Source organism: Perca flavescens, chromosome 13 (assembly GCF_004354835.1).
Source record: "Perca flavescens isolate YP-PL-M2 chromosome 13, PFLA_1.0, whole genome shotgun sequence".
NCBI classification, from domain to species: domain Eukaryota; kingdom Metazoa; phylum Chordata; class Actinopteri; order Perciformes; family Percidae; genus Perca; species Perca flavescens.
In genome coordinates this window covers 16,069,634-16,091,478 of record NC_041343.1, presented here as the reverse complement: position 1 = coordinate 16,091,478, position 21,845 = coordinate 16,069,634, and the positions used below count along the sequence as shown (strand labels likewise).

Sequence of the window (21,845 nt, the reverse complement as noted above, 5' to 3'; positions counted from 1 at the left end):
GGTTGCAGTGAGATACTTATCACGTATCTGATTAGACTGAAGGGTTTTTGTGGAATTGTCTGGTATGCCTCTGAATATCTTCTTACAGTTCAGAGAGTGTCCCTGTTTCAACTGGCACCAATTTGATACACTTAAAATGCACATCGACTCGTGCCTTTCCTCCCCTGTTTGGGTCTAATCTTATTCTGCGTTGCAAGCTATCCCGAGTTATAATGCAGATCAATACCATCGATCAACCCGATCACCTGGATCGATCACTTTCTCTGATGGGAGGGAGGGATTGGGGTTGAAAACAGTGCATTCTGGGTGGAAATAAGATGCAGTCCCTGTCTGCCAGTGAAAAGCGCCGTCACCAGGGTGGAGGCTTCCCTCCAGCCAATCAGATAGCGAATGCGATGTTGAGGGCGGAGCAGAGACGCACGCTTTCTTTGCATAAATAAACGAAGAATTGTGTAGCTACCCGTAACGCACAACTCTAAACAATTTAACTTCGCTGAGAGACGGTAAGTGTTGCCGCATAACTGTGTGTGTTTATTGCTAATACAACCTGTGCACACTGCCAGCAGAGAGGGAATACTGAGGCTTCTCTTGCTGGCGTGCTAATCTCGTCTGAGCATCTGTATTTGTCCTGAATGAATGGCACTTTCTTTGCATTGTTATCTGTAAATCTGACAAATGTAGTTGAATTACAGTATGTGACGTTAACTTGTGTTTGAATATGTGCGAAAATAGTTAATTGTTGCTTCACAAGCAGCATAAATCAAAGTTCCAATGCTGTCAGCTGCACAATGCAGTTGCAGGTATGTCATGTCATGTCAGCAACCTTCTTTTATGGTTTACTGTGATACTCTCAATCAGGACCCATTGTGTCTGTCTCATAAAACATACATTACTGAGTTGTCTATATAAATGCACTCAATGTAATCCAGAACAACTCTTTCAGAGGACGATCACGGTTTTCCCTCCCAAGTTATCTAGCTAGTTTATTTGGTAATCCTGCTTCTTGAGGCCTTCTATCCAATTAATTGGATTGGATAGAAGTAGCCTCATAACTAATGACTATTTGTTTTATTTAAGCAAATGGTGGCAGCTGTGTTGTATAATAATGAAAATGGAACAATGCTCACTGTTTGCACTAGAACTAGTAATAACTATGTTGAAAATGTCTCTAAATATACATTTTTTTTTATTTATTTTTTTCTCTCCTGTGCAGTCAAAAAGCCAAAATGTCTGACAAGAAGGCAGTGATAAAGAATGCAGACATGTCTGATGAAATGCAGCAGGATGCAGTGGACTGTGCCATGCAGGCTATGGAAAAGTACAACATTGAGAAGGATATTGCTGCCTATGTCAAAAAGGTACATAATATCAATATCAAATTAGTACAAGCATGTAAATGAAACCGGTTTATGTTATTATCTATGCTATTGCAATTATTGTCTCCCCTCCAGGAGTTTGACAAGAAGTACAACCCCACATGGCATTGCATTGTTGGGAGGAATTTTGGGAGCTACGTGACGCACGAGACGAAGCATTTCATCTATTTCTACCTGGGCCAAGTGGCCATTCTGCTGTTCAAGTCGGGCTGAAATCCAAACACGCCCTCCGAAAACTACTTTTAATTCAGCCCTTAATACTTTTGTGCCATGCTGTACATTTGCAACCACTTTTCTGCTGACATGCCTACCTCCGGGTTTCCTGCTTGCTTCAGTCTGTTATTGTTTGCCACCCACAACACTACCACCATCTGTGGATGGCGCTGTAGTTGTGCCTGGACTTGTGATTCGATGTGACATTATTCAAACTACTCTCCATTCCAGCACTCAGTCAGCATTTTCACATCTGACAGATTACATGACTAATTTCCGGATATTATTTTTGCTGTGCATTGACGCACGGACATTGTTTCATATGGATATGTTGTATAATAACTTATTTTTCATGGAACGAGCAACAGACATTTTTTTTGTTGAAATGCCTTTTTAATTTTCAGTGTTGACTGAGATTGAATATAAATTCCAAGGCTGTTGCTTACACTTAATAAAGAAAATTACATGCCAAGAGATTGAAGGTTTTGTACATGCTTTGAACATTCCTGTTTCCACTTCCGTTGTGAATCTTTACAATGTTAGTGCTGTATCTCTGGAATGTGAATTAGTGTGCAGTTTGGTATTGTGATATTTTCAACATGTTGAGCACAAGACAACTTTGACACAGTAAATTGGTTCAAAATGTGACTTGTGTCTATGCGTTCATTGAATTTGCTTCACTATGTACTTAAATCAAATGTTCTGATCATAACACTGTGAACAATGATACACACTTATGCTCTTGAGGCTGCAAACAGACTGTTTCTCACATGTATACAGAATTAAGTTTCCAGATGCAGGGAATGTACTGCTCTATAGGAACAGCCATGTCTGCTTGCCTCCACAAATTGAGATTTCAACATTCAGGAACATTCAACGCTGGTGGAAAGCTCATGAGGAAAGTGTAGATTTTGAAATTGTATTAACCAGCATTAGGGAAAGTGTTAAGGGAAATGAACTGGGAACATGCAGCAGAAGGAATTATGAAGTTAACAAAACTATAATTTAAGATACTTTATATGATACTCCACTACATAAAAAGGAATTGTATTGTAGTCTTTACTCCTACGTTTAGCTGACATCCACAGAAAATTTTTTTTTTCTGATTAGAAGTTGTATCCAAAAACTGATGCACTGTAGGTTAAACTAACCTATAAATAATGATAAACTATCTAAGAATTAGCTCTACCAGGCCTCCATAGAGCTAGGTTCACCTTTAAATGCATCTGCATGAATGCATCAGTAAATATGTATTTATGTTAGATATAAAGCATGGACCAATGCCACGACTAGTTTAGTGCCCATCTCTATACAAACATGAACAACTCAACAAGAAAATGAATACAAAATAATAAAATATTACATAAATATGTAAAAGGGGCAAGTTGTGAAAATGATTACATCTTTTGATACTCAATCACTGCACTACAACTGTTGGATGCAGGACTTTTTCTGTGTGTATTTTTACATAGTGACGTTGCTTCATTCATTTATGGTAGTTTCTTCATCTGTTTCAGAGAGAGGCGATGTTCCTGGTTTACACTGTAGGGGGCAGGAATGAGCCTGACATTTGGATATCAAGCTTGAAAAGAGGGGCAAGATCCACCAAGCAAGGGAAATACTTCCGCGGTCACAAATATGGCGGCACCAACGGGGTTGTTAGCACCGGCCCTTATGAGCCGTAGTGATGTCCCTGTTTTCTCTCCGGTGGCTTTGTCAGCGGAGGCCGCCCCGTTCACTCCGCTCGGGACGGACGGTTGGCGGCTCGGCTCACCGTCGGACGTCGAGAAACAGTTTTACCGCTGCGCAGCAAAACTCCGAGCCCTGCGAGCAGACTCTGGCCAGTTAAGAGAGGAGCTCAACCTGCTGTTTGACCAGCTACTGTCCGAAAACTACAACAAAACCTTTGACCCCAATATCAACATCCGACCAGAGGTAACTCCTGCTCTCTTTGGTCTTGTAGTGACGACTGTATTCAACTTAAACTTGTGGTACTGAAAATGCAAAAACGATACACTAATGAATACTACTAAAATCAGATGTGTGATTAATGTGGTAATTTGTTTCTTCTTTAGCTAGTGAAAGCATCCTGCCAACCATGCAGTACTTCCTAGCAACTGACCAGTATCAACATATCCACGTCATGATACACCCAAAGATTCTAAACACCCTAGCAACCACCTAGCAGCCATGCAGTACACCTAAGCAGCCACCCATCGCCCTAGCAACCACAGAGAACACCATAGCACATAGTACTGCCATAGCAACTGTACAGAACACCCTAGCAACCACTTGTGTTTTATATCTATGGCATACATAACATTATAACAACCATGGGCGATTTTAGACCCTTTTTAGGGGGGGCTCAAGCCCCTCTAAATTTCATCTCAGCCCCCCTAAACATATATATTTTTTTTTAAATACATTTTAGTGCTTCAAGTGATATTTGGGGAACTTGTCTGTTAGTGACAGAGGTCAAACAATTACCTTTAACAGAAACGTAGTATCTAATCTGTCTGAGGGAGAGCAGGAGTGTGGTTGTGAAGTTTAACGTTGGTAGTCCCCAGAGAACAAGTTGGTCATTTCATGGCGCAGATTAGAAGCCAAATTGAAACGTAAGAAACTAAAAGTGCTGACAGCCACCTTGTTACTTGTTAGCAACCTATATAGTGTCCTACCAACCATTTAACAACACCCCAGCAAAAACAAAGTGCAATCGAGTTTTGCTCTCACGTAAATGTTCTTTTAAAAAAAGTTTGCCTTTTCTTTTTCTGTCAAGCTTCTACTTAATCAACTAAATGAGCATATGTGATATCCAGGATTATTTGTTTGTGGCTGTGGAAGATATTCTTGGTTGTGCTGAGTCTATTAATTTCCTTTTCAGGATGTGTGCACCCTGCTGAAACATGTCAGCTGTCTTGTGCCACTGAGTCAAGAACATTTAGTCATCAAACTCTGCCAGCTAGTACATCATCTACTCAATCAGCTAAAGGTAACCACTAGCTTTAAGTAACAGTAGACCTTTTTACTACTGTGCATATCTATTCATGTACTGACCATGACTGCATATGTCCTCACCTGAAATGTTCTGTACTTTTTTTTTTCTTACTTTCTCTTCTCAATATTTCTTAAGGTAATAATGGACGAGCGGACCTTGGATGTATTGGTGAATTATACCGCCGGTGCGCTGAAAGTGTGCAGTACATGGACACACTCAGATGTCCTCTTGGCACTCTCCACAATAGTGTATGGGAATGGACCTCAGTGCCACCAGGTAGATATTTGTACAAGCTTTGTGAAAGTGTACAAGTGTATGATAACTGCTGCTGAATATATACATTGTGATTTTTCTCATTCATAGCACCTCAATGACTTGCTGGGTGAAGATGGCGTCCTCTTGCTGTATAGTTCTCCATCTCAGCCAAATATGGAGTTACGCCGTGTTGCTCTTACCTGTATGGCCAACATCTGCCTCAGGTAGGCTTTGTGTGCGGATACATTTAGCCAGTAGCCATGGTGCATTTTTGTCTGTGTGTAATGTGCGCCCACTTTGTAGACTATAAAACATGGACATGGTGTGTCTGAATTTGTTTCTGAAGAGGTGTTTTAAAGCTTTGAATTAGGGTTCCATATCAACCTAAAAGATGATGATATGTCAGTGTTGTGTTCACAACCTGTAAATACTGTGGTTGGCTCGGTTGTTTCTCTCCAGGATCCCTGGTCAGCCACCTTTGGATGATCAATACAGAAGTGTATCTTTCAGAGTCTTCCTGAAAACATTGCAGTCACACAAACCTCCCAACACGGATGAACTCTTCTACTGCATGGTACAGATAATTGGCATAATGTAAAGAAAAATTCTATGGGGAAAAATGCATGTAATCGTAGTTGATCTATGCCTGCCCTTGTGTTCTGTGTGTAGGTGATCCAGGCGGCACTGAAGGGACTCCAGTGTTGTCTCTCAGGTGGGAAGTGGAAATTTGGTGGAGGAGAAGAGGTTGGGTCTGTACTGGCTGCACTTAAGGTACAACATTTGCAGATTTTGCCCCCTTTTTTTTTTTTTTTTTTTTCAACATAAACAAACATGACGATAATCTATCGTAGTAATCATTTGGAGACCTGTACATGTTTTCTGCAGAGGCTCTTGTTCCAGGGAACTCCAGGTGTGAGTGTTGAGTGGCCGGGTGTTCTTTACCCATCACCTCTTCCTCAGTACGAAGGTCTCTCTGCATCAAAACCTGTCGAACCACCAAAACCCATTGAATCCCAAAAGGATTCCGCTGTGCCAGGCAAAACCTCAGGGGTAAGACAAGTCTTCATTTTTGTAGTAAGAGGCGTTTCAAAATCAGTGATGAAACACACATTTTTTGGCTAAAATGTTTTTCATGTTTCTCCTCCAGAATAAAAAGAGGAAATCCAGGGGAAAGGGGAAGAAGACAAGCACTGAGAGCAGGGGTGATGAAGGAGAGGAAGATGATCAAGATCCAGTACCTGAACTTCAGAAAGGAGGTGGAAGAGAGGGAGGGAGAGGTGAAGTTGAGTCCTTGTCGAAACCCTCTGGCCCGTCTCTCTACCCGTCCTGGAAAAAAACAAGTTCTGACTCAGAGTTTTCTGACCCAGAAGGCAGTGCACAGAGCAAATTAAGGTACAGAAAAACACTGCCCATGTCCATCCATGTTACAACTATCTCATTTTTTTTTGGTACAAGCATGCCTGTTTTTTTTTTTACTGTAAGTTGATGGGTTTCCCTCCACTGCATTCATTGCTACAATCATGTCTTGAAAAGCACTTTTATATTTGAGAAACACAATTAACTGTATGCTTTGTGAAGGGTTTAAAGTAGGGCTGTCAATAGATTTAAAAAAATTAACTAATTAATTGCACAATTTGCTGTAATTAATCGCGATTAATTGCTTTTTTAAATTGAGACTGAAGCTTATAATAATGGATATTTAAATGCTAAATCATTTAACTTTGCAAATATGAAGAAAAAACCAAACAAGGAAAGGTTCTGCTAAGTTCAGAATGTTTAATATCTTTCAGAACAACAGCAGCAACAATTTGGCTTATTTAGTCCTGCTGAAGGCTGCTGAAACAGCTAGAAACTGTACGACTTGAGAGCAGATTTTTGTCACCGTCCCCGGCTGCTGTCGCCTGCTCTCGTCTACTTTACAGGCGAGGCGCAGTTCATCTCCAACGAGCCTATGTTCAGTCGGCGGCAGGGCAGTCGGGACTCACCCGGAAACGGCGAGCGGAATGAGGTGACGTGACTAGTCTCTCAAAATCTGACGAAAATCTTCTAAACTGACCTTTGTTGAGCTGAAATGAAGACAGATTCAGCAACAGCACGGCCTATTTCTCGCTTAAAATGTTTTCAGAAACATGTTTCAGTGAACTATCTTAGTACAATATGAGATCGTATTCTGAACGGCCGCCATGACAGTCTGGCTCTCAATATCTGGAGAAAACAAACCCATGTGACGCGTTTGTCCAATCAGCTGCCGGTTTTCATTACTTGGGCAACAATACAGAGTAGCGCCGCCTGCTGTTATGGAGACGACACGCGTTTCTCAGCCGCCACATGAAGTAAACAAACACAGCTGCGTTAATTTCGTTAATTTTTTTTAACGAGTTAAATATTAAAAAATTAACGCAAAAATTAACGCGTTAATTTTGACAGCCCTAGTTTAAAGTTTTATAAAGTGGATGGAAAATGTTTTCCTCCTAATGCTGCATGAACTGCGAAATCATCCTGTAGCATCTTTCTCTCTTAGGCTTTACCATGGTCGTGTGCGTCAGGGAGCACTGCACTGTCTGCTAGCGGTGGTGAAAGCTGTAGAGAAGAGAACTCTGTACGGGTACTGGTCCTCCTTCATCCCTGACTCTCCTGTTGGTGGGCTGCCGCCTCTCACTCTCCTCACAATTATCCGGAAGGACCCCTCTCCAAAGGTACAACACGGCCTCACTCATGTTAAAATTCTCCTCGAAATGTATGGCTGTAGCATCCGTCTGTATCCTCTCCCTCCAGGTGCGTGCGTCTGCGCTTCAGGTGTTGTCGGCCATGCTGGATGGCTCCCGTCAGTTCCTGGCTGTGGCTGAAGATACAGCGTCTCCTCGTACATCTTACACCCCTTTCTCCTTCTCGCTGGCTACCTCCGTCAGAGAACTGCACCGCGCTCTCAGTCTGGCTCTGCTGGCCGAGACCTCCCCTCAGACGCTCACACAGGTCATAAAGGTACATTAATGAGCACAGTTTTGTGATCAACCTTCTGAAAGCTTTTCCTTCTGTTTTCTGGCTACTTTGTTCTCTCTTCTTGCCCAGTGTCTGAACAAAGAATGATTGTTTGGATTAAAATTGATTTCTGTTATGCAATGTGTGATAGTTCAATGTTGAGCTTACATGTACAGCTTGTGTAAAAGTCAAGTTAAGCCTGGAACATGTTTTCAAACGTGCACACATGTAGTTGGGGAGTGATATCTGCTTCTAATGGCTTATCCTGTCTGTTAGTGTCTGGCCTACCTGGTGGCAAACGCTCCCTACCACCGCCTCAGACCTGGTCTGCTCAGCCCGCTCTGGAAGCAGATGCGTCCCTACGTGCGCCACAGAGGTCTGTATTTCGTCTGTGCACTCAGTGACCTGCACACAAGGATTTACGAGAACAGGTTAGCAACACAGGCTTCTTTTAATACAACTGGTCTCTGTCTTCAGATGTGAACGTTCGCGTGTCCGTCCTGACACTTTATGGGGCTCTGGTGACGACTCAGGCTCCTCTCCCTGAGGTGCAGCTTCTCCTCCGACAGCCGGAGGGCAGCAGCAGCAGTGGCTCATTCACGCCACAGGACTCGGCTCTCAGCTGGAGACAAAGAGACGGAGTGTCCTCGCCCTCTCGCACACCAGTCAAACCCTCCCTGCAGAGCTCGCACACACACTCCCCCCACAATCCTCGCACACCGGGGGAGGAGGACACCGCCCCGCCGTGGCTGCTGCAGCTGTGTGTGTCGCTGGTGACTCAGCCCAGAGAGGACCAATCAGACAGCGAGGGAGCGGGAACAGGAGGGGGTGCTGCTTTAGAGCCCTCCCCTGTCCGACTAGAAGCTCTACAGGTGATAGATAATGGGTGAAACGGAAAGTGACAAAAGAAAGCCCCAAACAGACATTTCTAAAAAACAAAATCTGATGGTGTTTTTTGAAGTGTGAAATCTGAAGTGTGTCCTGTGTGTTTCAGGTGATGTCCCACCTGGTGCGTGGCTACTTCTCTTTAGCTCAAGCATGTTTGTGTGAGATTGGGCAGGTGAGCGCTCGCTGCCTTGGGGAGACGGACCCCTCCATACAACTGCATGGAGCAAAGGTAACCCCTTCAAGTTTCTCTTACGCCATCTGTAAATGACTTCCACTGTTGTGTGTCTCTTGCTTTTTTTCTCTTATCTGCACCTATGTCCAAGCTTCAGCAATACAAATTATGTAAATATGAATTTAGAAAATTGATGTGAAATGACCGCTCGAGACAGAATCAGACCTGTGCACTTATATGTATGTTATTGTCTTTTATTTAGTTACTAGAGGAGTTGGGGACAGGAATAATCCAGCAGTACAGACCAGAGAACAACGTGCCTGAGAGCTTGAGGGTCCCCGTAAGCCAAGTAAGTACAAACTGTCTTTAAACTTGAATTTTCCCTTGTGGATCAATTATCTATCTATCTATCCATCTATCCATCTGTCCATCCATCCATCCATCCATGAAAACATTAACTTGAGAAAGGAGAACGTAGTTTTAATGTCCCTTTTTTAGGAACAGTTAAACCCCCACCCCCCAAAATTTGGTTAATGTCAATTATCAATATTAATTAACTGTGATATATTAATTTGCTTTTCATACATATATTTGCACGATATAGGTGGTGCTCTTTTGGTCAGAAGTCTTGAGTGGTCCTCTGAACGGAGCGCTACAGAACGAACAACATCCCACACTGCAGACGAGCGCCTGCGACACGCTCCCCTCCATTCTGCCGCAGGCCTTCGCACAGCTGCCTGTGAGTTTCACTTGGATTGTTTCTACACAACTAACACTGAGCTTAAAGGTCCAGTGTGTAACGTTTTTAGTTGTTCATTATCAAAATCTGTGTTGCCCATTCACAAACTTGTCCTTTTTCATAAATATTTACCACCACCATCAAGTATTCCTGTTGGCTTGAAATTTTACATTTGCATTCGCGTGACCTGGGGTAGACGCTCCATATTCATGCGCCATCTTGAAATACGTTGGCCGTTAAGGGACATACAGGACATACTGCTCCGCCTTTCGCGTTATGGCTGTCACACGATAAACTCACAGGTGCTGCTAATGCTGCTAATGGGTATCGTAGCTTCCCGGCCCCGGCAAGTTTGAAGAAGGATGGAGGACCACACGTATTCAAAATCCAAATTTCAGGAACAGGAGTCTTCTTCTTTGACCAAGAAAAAGAAAAAGGATATTGAAAAGAGCAAGAGACCGGCATCATCAGAAAAAAGCGTGAAGGCTACTGTAGCTGTAATACATACTTTGAACTGCGTGGCGCGAGAGAATTGATTGCGATATATGATCTCAACGCTAGACGGTAGAAATTCCCACACAGTGGACCTTTTAATGGAGCTGTAGATGTGATGTGTGATGATGTTTTTTAAGGAAAAGACGCAGCTGATGTGCATCACCGTGCTGCTCGGGCTGACCTACAGTGAAAACTATCTGGTGAAGACCGCAGCCGTCCGGGCTTTGGGAGTCTACATACTGTTCCCCTGTCTCAGAGAGGTAGGGACACTGACCAGCAACTATGAGCATACTGAACCCCATGCAACATGTTGCTGAACCACAAGGATCTGTTATACAGGTTGAGATTTTTTTTTTTTCTCTGTTCAGGATGTGATGTTCGTGGCGGATACAGCAAACACTATCCTCGCTGCACTTGATGATCGATCTCCAAATGTCCGTGCCAAAGCTGCCTGGTCCCTAGGCAACCTCACAGACACACTTATTGTTAATATGTAAGAAAACATGGATATAATAATTCAAGGTATATAGTCTGTTATCAGAGATTGTATTTTTTTGTAATCTGTTTATCTCCGGTTTCTTTATCAGGGAGAGCGTAGGTGTGGACTTCCAGGAAGAGTTGTCCGACATGCTGCTTCTCAAGATGTTGCAGGCAGCCACCCGAGCATCAGCCGACAAAGACAGGGTGAGGGCGCTCACTCTTTTAAACACAAGAGCAAGGCACACACCTTTCGATTTGGATGAAATGGATCTGTTTGGGACACAGTTCAGTCATGTAGGAAACGACAATGGGCAATCAACCTAATCATGTTATTACATTAATGCCAACTTGCTTAGTATAACCTCATTCAACCCCCAGGTGAAGTCTAACGCAGTGCGAGCACTCGGGAATCTGCTTCATTTCCTGCGTCAAAGTCAGCTGAGCCGATCTGCGTTCCAACGCCCGCTGGAAGATGCCGTCCTTGCTCTGGTTAAAACTGTCCAATCAGAGGCCACTATGAAGGTCAGATGGAATGCCTGTTACGCCTTGGGAAATGCTTTCAGAAACCCAGCCCTTCCGCTCGGTAAGTGTTCATTCATTCATTTGTTTTTTCCAAGGACGTTCACCTTGTTTGCCCTCGGTATGAATTGGTCAACACGGGTCATTGACCTGATTCTCTGACCAGTATTTAAAGGAATAGTTCCATATTTTGGGAAATATACTTATTTGCTTGCTTGCTGAAAGCTGGAGATAATGATGAAGATGGTCACCGCTCTCTTATCTTTTCGTTAAATATGAAGCAAGAAGATGGCCAGCTTAGCATAAAGACTGGAAACGTCAAAACGGGTGTATTTCAGAAAGATGTTGAATTATTTCTTTAACAAAGATCTGATGCTGTGTAACAAATTCTTGACCAGACACAGTGACTTCCTGGAGTCTCTACGCAGGTAACTCTCCTGTATAACCACAAACTGTTGGTTTTACATTTAGTTTTTTGTACAGATTTAAATGCCAATATACAAACCCTGTTAATCAGTGAGCTCTAGAGGCGCTGCTAGATTACCTTTTGGACAAAGCCAGGTTAGCCGTTTCCAGTCTTAATGCTAAGCTAACTGCCTGCTGGCGTTGGCTTCATATTCAGCGTAAAGACTTGAGAATGGTATTTATCTTCTCATTTAACTCTTTGCAAGAAAGGAAATAAGCATGTTTGCCTAAATGTTTATGACTGATCTGAATTTTTGTTTTGTTTTATTGATGCCTACGTGTCAAACTTAACAGTTCATTTCTGTCTCTTTCTTCCTCTTAGACTCAGCTCCGTGGTCTTGTGACGCATTCTCCTCTCTCTGTCATGTTGTTACTTCCTGTAAGAACTTCAAGGTGCGGATCAAGTCTGCCGCTGCCCTGGCAGTTCCTGCCAAGCGCGGCTGCTACGGGGACTTAAAGCAGTTCAGCTGTGTGTGGCGTTCCCTGGCCACAGCTCTTGAGAACAGCGAAGACACAAACGACTTCCTAGAGTACCGCTACAGTGCCAGCCTGCGACACGCGCTCTCACAAGCTCTTCTACACCTGCTCGGCGTCAGCCAGTCACAGGACATGCCCGCCCTTGGGGCATCGCTGGCCGGGGAGGAGGGGAGGGGCATCAAAGAGCATTTGATCAAATATCTCAGAGCGGAGGAAGGAGGAGGAGAGGGGGCAGAAGGAGAAAAAGATGCGGTGGGAAACCGTTTTACCCCTCAGCAGAGAGTCGGAGGTCTTCTGGAGACCCTGATCAGACTGAAGGAGTTGAAGGCTGAAGGGAAGGGATGGGGAGAGGAGGAGAGCGGTAAAGAGGTGGTGGTTCATTTCCTGGAAGATTTGCTAAAGACCTGTGAAGGGCCGTAAAGAGTCTCCTTTCCAGCTGCAGCGCTTGGTTTAAGGTCTCTTTCACACCTGTAGTTCGGTGGACTGGGTGCGACTGGGGGTGAAGTTGCAACATTTGGTTCGGTTTTGTGTTTACACTGCACTTTGTCAAACTTACCAAACATTGTAAACAAATGTCACACGGTCGCTGGTCTATTGGACAGAAAGTCTGAGTGAAATTGGACGAGACTTCTGGTCTCAGAAATAATGGAGCAATATAAAATTTATAACGTCTTGTGTTTTCTGGTTTTGCTTTATTGTTTTTTAGCAGAAGGCAAACAATATAAGCAGCTGACAAGACGGCGAGTGAAGGAGAGGGCGGGCCCTGATGAGGAGAGATTGTGATGGGTTGTTACACAGACGAGCAATTTATCTACATAATCGGTTATGAATTTGAAAGTTATCATCCCTTAAATCAAATACAAGTCCACAAGTTGAAATGTTGTTTTTGGTTCACTTTCAATATTTGGGTCAGATTGCATCCTTACCTAAAGTGATCCAATTTCTAGTTCGCTTCCAAGTGAACTAGAAATCCGACGAAACGCTCCAGGGTTTTATTAAAACGGACCAAACTGCTCAGGTGTGAAAGCAACCAAAGAAAACTGTCTGAGATCACCAGGACTGCTCTCTCAGGTTGCACGGATCAGAGCAGGCAGACAATCAAAGGAGAGACATCCAACCTTGAACTAACCGTTGACTGAAGGTGAAGATTATATAACCAGCTTCGTAAGAATCAGATTTTAGGACATCACAAGGAACCACAAAACTGTTTTGAAAAACTTAAGGCCATTTGTTTTTTTCTTATGTACATTTAAAGATATTTTGAAGTTTGCATTGGCTTTTATATCCTTTTATTTATCTAATTGCACTTGCACTCTTTTATAAATAAACATCTGATATACAAAGATGTAGTGATATTATATTCTGAAAACAAATTAATGGACAAATGTAACTTTTCAGTGGAATCATGTTGTGATGAACATATTGTGTTATTTTTTAACAGAATTGTCCTGAATTAAGATGAGGAAAATTGATTTTTATTGAGGTGTAGAGAGTTTTGTCTGATTTAATGCATAACAGTGAAACATGGTCGATTCCCTAAACATCAATTTGTTTTTGTTTATTACATCTGCCATATTGAAATATATTTTGATATATGAAATTAATCTTAATAGTTTTATTGATCTAAATAACATTGTGCAGCCATAATTATTTCAATCATTAGTCATGAAGTACACTACATTGTCTGTTAACACAGCAATGATGACATTAACTAAACTAACAAACGACTTCCACGTGGCAGTGATTTCCCTAAGCGTGGTTTCAGAGTTATTAAACACAAGAGTGGACATACAATAAGTGTCGATGTCTGAGAAATATTTGATCTGCTCTGTCTTGCAATGTGCTGTTTTCCTGAAGTTGACCTTAGATTTAAAACACTGAAGTATTAAAGTAAGAGCTTGTACATAAACCGGTCACTATCTAACCTGAAAAGCTGCCAATTCCTCCCCTATAACATATTTCACAAAATATGATACAATTCTCTTATCTAAGGTCTCCTATGAATAGAAATATATTTAAGTCGTGGTTGCTTCGATGGAAAGTGAAAGAGACCGATGAAGTCTATAACTATTCACACAACGGCTAGTTTTAACTTAAATAATTGCAGTGATGTGCTCTTAATTGGCACACATCATAAAGCAGGTATGAAGATGTAATAATCTGTAATGTATAATTTCAGTTTTATTTGCACTTGAGTGAATGGTTGGTGCTCTGATTCTGTGTGATGTATAATGATTTCATCAGTTGCACAAGCTAAACCGTTTATTCGGTAAATTACAGGAAATGACTGGTATTGACCATAGACCGTTAAAATAACGTAATAACATTGGTGGTGTTTAACGCAGCCAGCAGGGGGCACCAATGTTCAGAGCTGCTGGTGGATGATCCGGATGTTGACTAGTGATGCCTGGGTGATGCGGACCGACAGGCCACCACGCTGCTGGAGAAATGGACGCCTTCGAGTTGTTTCGGAAACTCGGAGCTGGAGCAAAATTTGACCTGAAGAAGTTTGGTCAAGACGCCGCTCGGTTTAAGGTAAAGAGGACGTGTAGCTGGTGATATACCGGACGAAAATGTGTGATTGATAACAGAACGAGCCACGGTTTGATATATTTTGGCTAAGCTTGATTTTTACCAGAAAATATGCTGCAATGCTTGTTTTTTTGGATATATATTTTTTTTGTTGGGTGCTTTTAACGTCGCATTATTTGGTGTGTGGTTGGACAATATGTCACACAAGTGTATTATACACTGATAGTGAATGTACCCGTGTCTTATTTTACAGGTTGCCAGGTCTCACGGAGGGGAAGCGTCTTTAGATGCTCTCTCTGCGATCGACTACTTTGGAAGAGGACCAACCAATGGATCCCAGAGCAGTTCAATAGGACTGGAGGAGGAGAAGGATGATGGTGATGATGGTGATGGAGAGGAGTATGAGGTGGGAAGTGAAAGTGGAGATTCTGGTGCAGGAGGCAAAAGGAAGCAAAGGGAGAAAGACGTGAGGACGAAAAAGAAAAAGAAGAAAAGCAACAAGGTGGAGGTGGAAGGTAAAATGTGGCGGTTTGCTGCTGACCAATTTAGGCATTAACAGCTGATTAGCAGCTGACTGTGGTTATTTCCAGATGTTTTTTACATGCATATCCTGGGTGATACATATACATAAAAAGTTCAAAAATGTGTAATGTCTGTATTGTGTGATGTAGGGAGACAGAAAGTGCACCTGGTAAAACAGTTGAAATACAGAAATGTATCTGCATTGTACTGTTCAAAAAATTACAGTACAGGCCAAAAGTTTGGACACACCTTCTCATTCAAATGCATTTCCTTTTATTTTCATGACTATTTACTTTGTAGATTCTCACTGAAGGCATCAAAACTATGTATGAACACATATGGAATTATGTACTTAACAAAAAAGTGTGAAATAACTGAAAACATGTCTTATATTTTAGATTCTTCAAAGTAGCCACCCTTTGCTTTTTTATTAATAAGGGAAACAATTCCACTAACTAACCCTGACAAGGCCCACCTGTGAAGTGAAAACCATTTCAGGTGACTACCTCATGAAGCTCATTGAGAGAACACCAAGGGTTTGCAGAGTTATCAAAAAAAGCAAAGGGTGGCTACTTTGAATAATCTAAAATATAAGACATGTTTTCAGTTATTTCACACTTTTTTGTTAAGTACATAATTCCATATGTGTTCATTCATAGTTTTGATGCCTTCAGTGAGAATCTACAATGTAAATAGTCATGGAAACAAAAAGAAACACATTGAATGAGAAGGTGTGTCCAAACTTTTGGCCTGTACTGTATGTTATGTCGTTTAGTAAGCAAAAATGGCCAAAATTCTCTGGGCCCAGCTTCTAAAATGTAAAGATTTGTGATGGGTATTTTTTACTTAAAATATATATTTTGTACTTAACAATTTAATTGAGTAGTCTCGAAAATAATTGGTTGATATATCAATAATAAATAATTATAACTAGTTTCAGCCCTAGTGTGATGTGCCATATTAAACCTCAAAGTAAGTGTTGGAGAGACAGTTGGCTGCTAAACATAAAAAATGACTAGTGAATTTGTGTCTGTTTATGAATAACGACTATTCTTAATATAGCAATTCTAGGTTTGGGGTCTGATGATGATGTGTAATGACAGCTGATATACATTTGTCAACTCTCAGAGATTTTGCCATACTGTTTATAGAGCGGTAGTTGGTTGTACCATCTCTGTATTAGTCCGTTGTGGCCACTGTTTAAAATCAACAGTGGTATGTGATGACATTTAAAACGAACGTTATGTAGCTGGCCAGGGTTCGAGACTCACTTCTGTTTGCTGTCTTCTGTCTGACTGAAGCTGGTGGTGGAGCGCTGGAAGACGTGGAGGGAAGCGGCATCACCTGGACCTCCGCATTGGACAGAAAGATTCAAAACCTGCCGAGTGACGGGAAGGAGAAATCCTCGCTGAAGAGGCTGAAGCATCTTCATCAGGAAAAGGTCCTCCTACATGCACAAGTCACAGCACAGGAAAATTATAAAGATATTGTTTTTGATTCTGAGAAATGAAATGTGTACTCTTACTCTTAGGTGAATCGTATTCGCTCTCAACACCGTATAAATGTGCACGGCTGCGATGTACCCAACCCTGTGTGCACATTTGAGGAGCTCCAGTCCGAGTATCGTCTCAACCCACGTGTCCTTCAGAACCTCAAAGACGCAGGGCTGAGCTCCCCGACGCCAGTACAGATGCAGGCGATACCGCTCATGATGCATGTGAGTACGCACGCACACACACACACACGCACATTCAGTTGTTTGTATAGAACGCACAAACTGTGGTTATGTTTTAGCTCTAGATGGGGGTGGGATAGGGGGACAATAATGTTTGTAGATTTTTATGACTTTATGTGTCTGTATTGTATACTGTAAATACTTAGTCTGTATTTTATTGCGCCATCTACCTGCCCAGGGACTACGGGCGGAAACTAGCAATTTGCTACAACCTGACACAAGACCTCTATTAATGTTTTTTTGTGCACTGTCCCTGTTCAAATAAATAAATTACAATTACAATGTGAGGATTTCCATGTGTCTGGTTTCTCTGTCAGGGTCGGGAGCTCCTGGCCTGCGCTCCCACAGGATCAGGAAAGACTTTAGCTTTCTGTCTCCCGCTGCTCACCCACCTGCAGCAGCCGGCCAACCTGGGCTTCAGAGCTGTGGTCATCTCCCCGACCAGAGAACTGGCCAACCAGGTACACAACACACACACAGCTTTTATTAGAAGATTCCAGTTTCACTTTCCATTATCAGGCTGTTCTGTCCAGATTGTTATATCATGATATCGGCGTATTTATTCATATCAAGGAAGGAGATGTGAAGACATTAGCTTCCAGGTTTTAATCCCTATTGAATAAAGTGGGAGATCCAGCTACTGCTTATGTTGTTGTTTTTTGGTTAAATAATCATACACACATTTGCATGCATCTTCAGTCCGTTTTGTTGTGTTGTGTTTAGACCTACAGAGAGCTGCTCCGCCTGTCGGAGGGAGTAGGATTTAGAGTTCACATCATGGACAAAGCCTCTCTGGCAGCCAAGAAATATGGACCGCAGTCAAACAAAAAATACGGTAAGACATGGAAAATGTCTTCATGGACAAATTAATATCTGAAATCTGAATTGCCTTTACCTCACGGTTTACCTCCTACATTTCTGTGCAGATATACTCGTCAGTACTCCAAACAGACTCGTCTTCCTTCTCAAGCAGGATCCTCCAGCTCTCGACCTCAGCAGGTAACACTGAATTTGCTGCTCTCTGCATTTGTTTTTTCTTAAAGGTGCCCCGTAAAGGTTTCTTGCACACTGACAAAGTTATGTTTCCATTCGCTGTTACCTACCCAAACTCAGTTGTGTGAATCCTTGAGGTCTAACAAATATGTTTTATACATTTTGCTTCCCCATAAAACATTTGCAAACCTACAGTGTTTACGTGCATGTTTACTAGCTTGCATTCGTTGGCAGCATTGTGTATCGTTACCCATGTGCGCGTGCAAAAATAAATAGTTCCATATGATAGAGATTACAAGTCAAAAACTCCACAGGTTACCCTTTAATGGTAGGGTCCTGAAGCCTGTACCATGTTCAATGTATTCTGTCTCTCTTAATTGATTGTCTGGATTCTTTTTCCCACAAGACAACAAAGGATATACTTTTTATTCCCAATTATCACAAAGTTATTTCAGTTTTCTTTGCTGCAGTGATGGAGTAAGCATCGCTTTAATCTGGCTTTGTGGTACAGGCTCTAGGTGCTCCACAGGTTGAGACGCATACCATATAATCACAACATCCATTGATTCCGTGGGGGACCTTTTGTTGCATGACATATCTATCTATCTATCTCTCTCTCTCTCTCTCTCTCTCTCTCTCTCTCTCTCTCTCTCTCTCTCTCTCTCTCTCTCTCTCTCCCCCCCTCTTGTTTCCTGTCTCTGTCTCCACTGTCAAAAAATTGGTTGTTTTTTTGTTGGTGTTCAGTGTGGAGTGGCTGGTTGTCGATGAGTCTGATAAGCTGTTTGAGGGCGGTAAGACGGGCTTCAGGGAGCAGCTCGCCGCAGTCTTTCTGGCCTGTTCTGGTTCGAAGGTGCGCAGGGCTTTCTTCAGCGCCACCTGCACGCCAGATGTAGAGCAGTGGTGCCGTCTGAACCTAGACAACCTGGTGTCTGTCAACATTGGACACAGGTAATTATCTACTTGTAGAACTCCATACTTTGATGGATTTCTAAAATCTTTTTCTCACATTGGAAAAATGAATTTATCATCATCTCAGAAATACGGCAGTTGACTCTGTGGAACAGGATCTGCTGTTTGTTGGGACGGAGAACGGCAAACTGGTGGCCATGAGGGATATCATCAAAAAAGTAAGGACACTCCAGAGAGGTTACTTTTCAAGCTTGTAAATAATTGAGTTTGTTTGATTAATGTATTAATACGGGCTCTATTTCTGTACATGTGGATGTCCTTGCCATTTTCAGGGTTTCCTGCCTCCCATGCTGGTGTTTGTGCAGTCTATAGACCGAGCACGGGAGCTTTTCCACGAGTTGGTGTACGAAGGCATCAATGTAGACGTGATCCACGCAGACCGCACGCAGCAGCAGGTACGCACTTAATACACTGTGTTCTGGGTCCTCTCTGTGTCCCCGAAGTGCAACCTTGTATTCACCCTCCTCCGTTCTGTTTCAGAGGGACAACGTAGTGAACAGTTTCCGGTCTGGTAAAATTTGGGTGTTGATCTGCACGGCTCTGCTCGCCAGAGGAATCGACTTTAAAGGAGTCAACCTCGTGCTGAACTACGACTTCCCCACCAGCTCTGTGGAGTACATCCACCGAATTGGTTAGTTTTTTTTTATATATATATATAATCAATAATTTTATGATAAGATAATCGTATATTGGGCTAAAACCATTATCTGATTAGTTAGTGGACTTGAATGTGATTCTGTGTCTCAGATGGCCATCCACCAAGAGTCCGCTTCTGTCTGAGGGTTCTGCCTGTTAAAAGGAAGTGTTTCCTCTCAACTGTCTCACCAAATGCTTGCCCTTGGGTGGAATTGTTGTTTCTGTAAATTATAGTGTGGTCCAGACCTACTCTGAAGCGTCCCAAATAACTTCTGTTATGATTTGACAAATTAAATTGAATTAATAAATAAGTCATTATTTTGATAACCGTGAATTATTATTTATTACATAGTAACAGCTCCACAAACTTGGAAGATGTGCTTGTTTTGTTCATTTGATATCATTGTGAATTTTTTATGTTTCGGAAAAGTTTGGCGGAATCTGGCAGCTTGTGTTGGGCATATGTCACTATGGTATGTTTTACAAGCGAAATAATTAATCAAATAATAACAAAAAAGCTTAATCAGTAACATACATTGTCAGTTGCAGCCCTACTCTTGTGTTGTCTCCTATCAGGTATTTCTCCTCTTTCTCTCCCTGTCTGCTCATTTCCCCCCCACCTCATGTATCATTCTGTTTGCTGTTCCTCAGGTCGGACTGGTAGAGCTGGACATCAGGGGAAGGCCATCACCTTCTTCACAGAAAATGACAAGCCACTGCTGCGCAGGTATGTGGATACAAAAAGTGCAAACTGATTTTCCTTTATATACAGTATATATTAATAAACATGAACAGCTGTTTTTGTGTTTGTGACTGGAAAATTAGTTTGTATAAATGTCTGGCTGTGCTAATGACACATCATGGTAGGGCAGTGGCCAGGTTGGCTCAGTGGGTAGAGCAGGCGCACATATTCTAAGAGGTTTATGCCTCGACGCAGAGGTCAGTGTTTGAATCTGAGCTGTGACGATTTCCTGCATGTCTTCCCTTTTCTCGCCTAGCTGTCTTGTCAAAAATTAACGCAAGCTCCCAAAATGTGAAGTGTTCTACAATTTACTCTTACAATATTTATCTTTACATGTCTTTCTAACAGCATCGCCAACGTGATAAAACAAGCTGGCTGTCCCGTACCCGACTACATGATTGGCTTCAAGAAGATACACAGGTAAAGCAGATGGATGACGATATTGAAGTTTCACGATAACCAACACATTCAAAGACATTTTTGCTCTTTTCTTTCTTGCTAAATTGATACGTTTAGGTAAAATGGTTGTAAAAGTTCATCTGTATTTGTCTGTTTAGCAAAGTGAAGCGGAGACTTGAAAAGAAACCTCCCACGAGAAGCACCATCTGCACAACCCCTCGCTTCTTAATGAAGAAAAAAGGCAAAGCTCCAAATAAAGGACAGAAAAGAGAGAAGCAGGCAGCAGGCGGTAAGCAGAAAGAAGAAAATGGATCTCAAACCGCCGTACAGATGCAGAAAGGAGAAAAGACGACAAAAGGACAGGAGCTGAAGAGAAGAAATAAAACACAGAAAGAAGGGGGAAGAGAAAAACACAAAAAGGCGTCTGAGAAGACAGGATCGAATTCTTCTGGGGCCAAGTTAAAAAAGTAAGTAAGGTGTGTGTGTGGGGGGAGGGACTTTTGTGTATATTTAATTTCCAAAAACTGTCATGTATTGATGTATGATTATGCAATTAACAGGATCTCAACCAGAACCAAACAAATGTGGCTAACATAAAGTAACTAGATCTGTTTTATGCTGTAACAGGTGACTTTTTATCTGACAGTGTGCTTCAGAGATATGACATGACACGATTTTCTTTTCTTTTCCAACTCTGTCCACCAGGAAAAAGGGGAAGAAAAATAAGCCACAAGAGCAATAGATGAGAGTGGTACAAGTAGACTGATATGAAGATGGACATGGATTTTAATTTTAATGTTTCTGTCTGATTTACTGCTTATTTTCACACTTGCTTTGTATTATCAGAGTATGAAATAAACTGTTTATAAATATGTGTATACATTTGTTCATTTGTTCACCTGCAACTTGTCACGTTGACTGAACATTTTAACAAACAATCTTCAAGAGAAATGAAGGATTTAATGAGACAAGCTAGACTCATGTACACTGAACAAGATAGGGCATTCAATTTCAAGTTTTAAGGTTTTTTGTAGTATAGTAGTAAGTCATTAAGTTTTGTTTTTTTAAGTAAAAAAATGTCATAGTATATTACGTCACAAAAATCATAGTATTGTATGTCATAAAGTCATTGTATAATATGCCATAAAAGAAATAAAACAAATGGAAGGCACTTGTGAGAGATACGGGGAAACAAGTTCCCTTAAGATTCTTTAATCATCACAGTTATACCCTCCACTGACCTGATTAGAGTAATATCAGT

General features: G+C 41.9%; 3 protein-coding genes across 3 annotated transcripts; all 3 read left to right on the top strand.

Moving 5' to 3' along the window:
* Positions 1 to 395: 395 nt before the first annotated feature.
* dynll2b (dynein, light chain, LC8-type 2b) lies at positions 396 to 2,237 on the top strand. Its single transcript, XM_028594660.1, has 3 exons — positions 396 to 503; positions 1,214 to 1,358; positions 1,452 to 2,237. The coding sequence occupies exons 2-3, from the start codon at positions 1,227 to 1,229 to the stop codon at positions 1,587 to 1,589; spliced, it is 270 nt and encodes an 89-aa protein (XP_028450461.1). The 5' UTR covers positions 396 to 503; positions 1,214 to 1,226; the 3' UTR covers positions 1,590 to 2,237.
* Positions 2,238 to 3,171: 934 nt separating this feature from the next.
* On the top strand, positions 3,172 to 13,603 carry heatr6 (HEAT repeat containing 6). The gene is made up of 20 exons (XM_028595136.1): positions 3,172 to 3,524; positions 4,474 to 4,581; positions 4,723 to 4,863; positions 4,951 to 5,066; positions 5,302 to 5,416; positions 5,512 to 5,613; positions 5,728 to 5,892; positions 5,990 to 6,234; positions 7,364 to 7,538; positions 7,618 to 7,824; positions 8,098 to 8,197; positions 8,299 to 8,693; positions 8,816 to 8,938; positions 9,144 to 9,230; positions 9,486 to 9,620; positions 10,253 to 10,375; positions 10,484 to 10,608; positions 10,703 to 10,799; positions 10,974 to 11,178; positions 11,902 to 13,603. The coding sequence occupies exons 1-20, from the start codon at positions 3,228 to 3,230 to the stop codon at positions 12,474 to 12,476; spliced, it is 3,636 nt and encodes a 1,211-aa protein (XP_028450937.1). The 5' UTR covers positions 3,172 to 3,227; the 3' UTR covers positions 12,477 to 13,603.
* A 739-nt stretch (positions 13,604 to 14,342) lies between these two features.
* Positions 14,343 to 21,456, top strand: ddx52 (DEAD (Asp-Glu-Ala-Asp) box polypeptide 52). Its single transcript, XM_028595137.1, has 15 exons — positions 14,343 to 14,591; positions 14,842 to 15,103; positions 16,412 to 16,551; positions 16,642 to 16,827; positions 17,163 to 17,306; positions 17,569 to 17,680; positions 17,772 to 17,844; positions 18,583 to 18,786; positions 18,875 to 18,965; positions 19,080 to 19,202; positions 19,288 to 19,438; positions 20,095 to 20,170; positions 20,534 to 20,605; positions 20,743 to 21,051; positions 21,290 to 21,456. Exons 1-15 carry the CDS (start codon positions 14,505 to 14,507, stop codon positions 21,324 to 21,326), a joined length of 2,067 nt encoding a protein of 688 aa, XP_028450938.1. The 5' UTR covers positions 14,343 to 14,504; the 3' UTR covers positions 21,327 to 21,456.
* The last annotated feature ends 389 nt before the right edge of the window (positions 21,457 to 21,845 follow it).

Coding starts and splice junctions, on each gene's coding strand:
- dynll2b (XM_028594660.1), top strand. CDS start 1,227: ATGTCTGACAAGAAGGCAGTGATAAAGAATGCAGACATGTCTGATGAA. Junction 1,359..1,451: donor TTGCTGCCTATGTCAAAAAG/GTACATAATATC, acceptor TCTCCCCTCCAG/GAGTTTGACAAGAAGTACAA.
- heatr6 (XM_028595136.1), top strand. CDS start 3,228: ATGGCGGCACCAACGGGGTTGTTAGCACCGGCCCTTATGAGCCGTAGT. Junction 7,539..7,617: donor GGAAGGACCCCTCTCCAAAG/GTACAACACGGC, acceptor CTCTCCCTCCAG/GTGCGTGCGTCTGCGCTTCA. Junction 7,825..8,097: donor CGCTCACACAGGTCATAAAG/GTACATTAATGA, acceptor CCTGTCTGTTAG/TGTCTGGCCTACCTGGTGGC.
- ddx52 (XM_028595137.1), top strand. CDS start 14,505: ATGGACGCCTTCGAGTTGTTTCGGAAACTCGGAGCTGGAGCAAAATTT. Junction 14,592..14,841: donor AAGACGCCGCTCGGTTTAAG/GTAAAGAGGACG, acceptor CTTATTTTACAG/GTTGCCAGGTCTCACGGAGG. Junction 20,171..20,533: donor GACAAGCCACTGCTGCGCAG/GTATGTGGATAC, acceptor TCTTTCTAACAG/CATCGCCAACGTGATAAAAC.